The sequence below is a fragment of the Myxine glutinosa genome, chromosome 14, assembly GCF_964187855.1.
Source record: "Myxine glutinosa chromosome 14, kmMyxGlut1.1, whole genome shotgun sequence".
Lineage (NCBI taxonomy): Eukaryota > Metazoa > Chordata > Myxini > Myxiniformes > Myxinidae > Myxine > Myxine glutinosa.
The window spans coordinates 513,356-519,050 of NC_136274.1; the positions used below are offsets into that span (position 1 = coordinate 513,356).

Consider the following 5,695-nt stretch of genomic DNA (forward strand, 5'->3'; position numbering starts at 1 on the left):
GTACAGTATTTAATGTAATAATGGCACTGTGTACAGTATTTAATGTAATATGACACTGTGTACAGTATTTAATGTAATATGGCACTGTGTACAGTATTTAATGTAATAATGGCACTGTGTACAGTATTTAATGTAATAATGGCACTGTGTACAGTATTTAATGTAATAATGGCACTGTGTACAGTATTTAATGTAATATGGCACTGTGTACAGTATTTAATGTAATATGGCACTGTGTACAGTATTTAATGTAATAATGGCACTGTGTACAGTATTTAATGTAATATGACTGTGTACAGTATTTAATGTAATATGACTGTGTACAGTATTTAATGTAATATGGCACTGTGTACAGTATTTAATGTAATATGGCACTGTGTACAGTATTTAATGTAATATGGCACTGTGTACAGTATTTAATGTAATAATGGCACTGTGTACAGTATTTAATGTAATATGACTGTGTACAGTATTTAATGTAATATGGCACTGTGTACAGTATTTAATGTAATAATGGCAATGTGTGCAGTATTTAATGTAATATGGCAATGTGTACAGTATTTAATGTAATATGGCAATGTGTACAGTATTTAATGTAATATGGCACTGTGTACAGTATTTAATGTAGTAATGGCACTGTGTGCAGTATTTAATGTAATATGGCACTGTGTACAGTATTTAATGTAATATGGCAATGTGTACAGTATTTAATGTAATATGGCAATGTGTACAGTATTGAATGTAATATGGCAATGTGTACAGTATTTAATGTAATATGGCACTGTGTACAGTATTTAATGTAATATGGCAATGTGTACAGTATTTAATGTAATATGGCAATGTGTACAGTATTTAATGTAATATGGCACTGTGTACAGTATTTAATGTAATATGGCAATGTGTACAGTATTTAATGTAATATGGCAATGTGTACAGTATTGAATGTAATAATGGCACTGTGTGCAGTATTTAATGTAATAATGGCACTGTGTGCAGTATTTAATGTAATATGGCACTGTGTACAGTATTTAATGTAATATGGCACTGTGTACAGTATTTAATGTAATATGGCAATGTGTACAGTATTTAATGTAATATGGCACTGTGTGCAGTATTTAATGTAATAATGGCAATGTGTACAGTATTTAATGTAATATGGCACTGTGTACAGTATTTAATGTAATAATGGCACTGTGTGCAGTATTTAATGTAATATGGCACTGTGTACAGTATTTAATGTAATATGGCAATGTGTACAGTATTTAATGTAATATGGCAATGTGTACAGTATTGAATGTAATAATGGCACTGTGTGCAGTATTTAATGTAATATGGCAATGTGTACAGTATTGAATGTAATAATGGCACTGTGTGCAGTATTTAATGTAATAATGGCACTGTGTGCAGTATTTAATGTAATATGGCAATGTGTGCAGTATTTAATGTAATATGGCACTGTGTGCAGTATTTAATGTAATATGGCAATGTGTGCAGTATTTAATGTAATATGGCACTGTGTGCAGTATTTAATGTAATAATGGCACTGTGTGCAGTATTTAATGTAATATGGCAATGTGTGCAGTATTTAATGTAATATGGCACTGTGTGCAGTATTTAATGTAATAATGGCAATGTGTACAGTATTTAATGTAATATGGCACTGTGTACAGTATTTAATGTAATAATGGCACTGTGTGCAGTATTTAATGTAATATGGCACTGTGTGCAGTATTTAATGTAATATGGCACTGTGTACAGTATTTAATGTAATAATGGCACTGTGTGCAGTATTTAATGTAATAATGGCAATGTGTACAGTATTTAATGTAATATGGCACTGTGTACAGTATTTAATGTAATAATGGCACTGTGTGCAGTATTTAATGTAATATGGCACTGTGTGCAGTATTTAATGTAATAATGGCAATGTGTACAGTATTTAATGTAATATGGCACTGTGTACAGTATTTAATGTAATATGGCACTGTGTACAGTATTTAATGTAATATGGCAATGTGTACAGTATTTAATGTAATATGGCAATGTGTACAGTATTGAATGTAATAATGGCACTGTGTGCAGTATTTAATGTAATATGGCACTGTGTGCAGTATTTAATGTAATAATGGCACTGTGTGCAGTATTTAATGTAATATGGCAATGTGTGCAGTATTTAATGTAATAATGGCACTGTGTACAGTATTTAATGTAATATGGCAATGTGTACAGTATTTAATGTAATATGGCATTGTGTGCAGTATTTAATGTAATAATGACACTGTGTGCAGTATTTAATGTAATAATGGCACTGTGTGCAGTATTTAATGTAATATGGCAATGTGTACAGTATTTAATGTAATATGGCAATGTGTACAGTATTTAATGTAATAATGGCACTGTGTACAGTATTTAATGTAATAATGGCACTGTGTACAGTATTTAATGTAATATGGCAATGTGTACAGTATTTAATGTAATATGGCAATGTGTACAGTATTTAATGTAATATGGCAATGTGTACAGTATTGAATGTAATAATAATACTTGTAGAACACTATGGAAGGCAGAAACAACAATTTATGGAAAGAGACTCCAGCAAACATTCGCCCAATGACAAAGGAAGGTAAACAAACACAATATGGCGATAAATCGGCAACTTCGAGGGGAAACACAAACAAACAAACAGAGCAAACAAGAGTCGAACCGGTGCGATGACAAACACCGAGTGAGGTGACAGACACACAGACACACAGACACGCAGACACTGTTGTTGAGACATGTCTGTCTGTACCAGCCAGGATCGCCTTTCCCGGATGCTTGGATTTCGTCCCGGTGGACGCCGCAGACAGTCCGCGGACATGGGTCGAGGTACTCGCAGATTTTACCGGGAACATGTCCGGAATGAGTTGTTCGTGTCACCAGCGGGGATAGCAGGGTGTAGCGTTACACAACCCGAAAAGGGTAATGCGAAGACAAGCGGGAAACAGAATTCCTCTTTCGAAGCTTCAACTCGGAAAGAAAATGGAACAACAAAAGTGACGAAAGACAACAAGGAGATCGTATAAAACACAGAGGGAGGTTGTAAACAAGAATTCATGGGCGTGGTTTTGTAAAATGAACCTCCGGGGTTTAAATCCCCATTCATCTTGTGGGCGGTGTATAACACAGGGACTAAATGTGCCAAAACATCGCTATGATTGTATATTAAAATAGGACACCGTGAGTGAAGACAATTCCGAAATACAGGTACACGGAGGGCAGAAACGTTTTTGATATTGCAAGAGTGGTGTAAAGATGGATTGGGTGAATTTGATCCGCCATGACGCCACGTGGAGGCGAGGGGAGGGGAGTGAAGCGAGAGGGGAGAGGGAAGGGGAGGGGAGGGGAGGGGAGGGGGGGAAGGGGAGAGAGGGAAGGGGAGAGAGGGGAGGGGAGAGAGGCGAGGGGGGAGGGGAGAGAGGGGAGGGGGGGAGGGGAGGGGAGGGGAGGGGAGGGGAGATCCCTTGATCCCAGATCCCTACAATACTGTCGCGTGACTACCCTTGGTGAACACCGTAGGGTAACACGGATGACCGATTGCGAGACTTTACACTCCCGAGGCGAAAACTCAATGGCGGATTCAAGCTCAACACAAAGTTAAACGCGCGGGAGGCCAGACGCAACGAGCTCCCCAGCCTTATCTATTAAAATGAAACACCCAGGAAACTGCGTTCAAATATGTACAGAAAATAATATAAGGATTTATTATTTAAAAGTAATAACAGTGAAAGAAACACGCGCCGGTAATACTAATAACTAAATCGGGACGTCCCCACACGACTGATATCAAACACAAAACGAGGGAGATTAATTACGAAAAGAACACGTCACGTCGTTCAAAATGTACGCGGATTCGGGCTTATCTGGTCTTTCGTCGTCTTTGTGGCTGCCGTCCAACACCGCTCCTTTCGGCCCGATCGCACACCTCGCTCCAAGTTCCACGGCCCTCTGCGTCCGCCTCCAAGCGCCACCAGGCCTCGTCGGTCCAACGGCCCACACACACCACGAGCTCCTTTGCTCCAACGGTCCACCGCAGGGCTGCACGAAGCAACCAAAACCAAGTGCCAACTGCCAACTGCAACGAGCTGTGGTCACGAATGTTCAACGAACCGTGTCCTGTGCCAACTCCGACGAACTGTGCAACGAACCGTGTCCTGTGCCAACTGCCACGAACTCTGGTACGGAACTGTAACAACGAACTCTGCGACTCAACTCTCTCAACTCTGGACTCCACTCGAACTGTCGAAATGGCGTCCGACCGTCGCCTATATTGGTGGCCGATGACGTCACATTGGCGCGCTCCTCAGCCAATCATAGCCTCCCAACTCGCCCAGGTCACGCCCTCTGCGGCATGCGACTCCTGACATCTCCCGTCCGTGACCCCGCGGTCCTGGTGTAACACGTGCCAGCGAGGTTGGTAGGCCTTTGAGGTGCGCAGGCGAGGTTTGTAGGCCTTGGAGGTGTAAACGGTGGCGGTGTATTGTGGCGGTGTTCTTGGCCTGGTGGTGCCCATTTATTACGAAGTCAATGTCAGGGAAAGGGAATTATTTAATGTTGCACTAAGGACCTAACTAATGTTTATGTGGTTTGCAGTGCCATAAAGGACAAAGGTTTGATTACTAGGTGATACTCACAGGGGCGTTACCTTTAATCCCTCACTATTTAACACTCGAATCTCCAGGTAGATCCACACTCATACATCTTACCCCGACAACCGCCTGAACATCAATAACTTATTACATGTAGAGTCCCTGTCACGACAGCCGAATACCTACCTATTCAGATCTACCTAGCTCTAGATGTTGCATTACCAAATTCATAACACAGCCCCCCCCCTGGAACCGTAGCTCCTGCAAGGTTCACCGCAGGGCTACCATTCCAGCCTTAACACTTACTGTCACACACTTAATTAACCTATGAAATAAATCAGGAAGGGCTGTGGGAAGTGAGTCGGACTACCTACCTACACTTCCTTAACATGCTGAACCCCTTAACCATCATGCAAGTATGTACATCTTCTTCGTTGTTCCTGTGGAGGGAGGAAACAACAACACACAACACTAACTTAACCACAAAACTTAACCATCTTTCCAAAACTCAAAACTCTAACCTTTGTACATACCCCGGTCTACAGACCGCGTCCCCCGGTGGATGCCACAAGACTCAACCTTACCTGCGGGGCCATCCCCAATGCATCCCCCTAAATTTCCTCGGGCCCTGTCCAGATGTTACAGGTGAGTGACACGGCTCGGTGGATTTCGCCCACATTCATGCTACACAGACCCCTTAACCACTCATTCTCATTCCATAGGTCATCAAGGCATTGCAAAAATCAACAAAGCACTTATTCCCAATACACCCCCTGCAGGACCATGGCATTGATGTCATTCACGTGTGTGTGCATTCCTCAACTAGGCAGCGGGGAGGTACCGCACAAAAAGATGGTGGGGGCGCATCAGGCTGTGGTGCCCGCAGTCCCAAAAACAAGTCAACCGACTTACAAATTCATTGCCCCCCCCCCCCCCCTTTACCTCTTGGCCCCGTGACAGCCCAACAGCCCCTTTCCGCCGTTACCTCGCCGGTGAGGGTCTCCACACACACCAGGCTCCTTTGCCTCCTGCTTTCGCGCAGCAACACGGGTCACCGGGGGACTTCC

At 42.1% G+C, this 5,695-nt stretch overlaps 1 protein-coding gene across 1 annotated transcript in view; it reads right to left on the bottom strand.

The window, feature by feature from the left end:
• SLC25A1 (solute carrier family 25 member 1) overlaps positions 1-3,103 on the bottom strand; it is a 201,707-nt gene extending 198,604 nt beyond the window's left edge. The window contains exon 1 of the mRNA XM_078768296.1: positions 2,792-3,103. Within this exon, the coding sequence (XP_078624422.1) occupies positions 2,792-2,894 (103 nt within the window). The 5' untranslated portion in view covers positions 2,895-3,103. The remainder of the gene's footprint in view (positions 1-2,791) is intronic.
• Between the last annotated feature and the right edge of the window lie 2,592 nt (positions 3,104-5,695).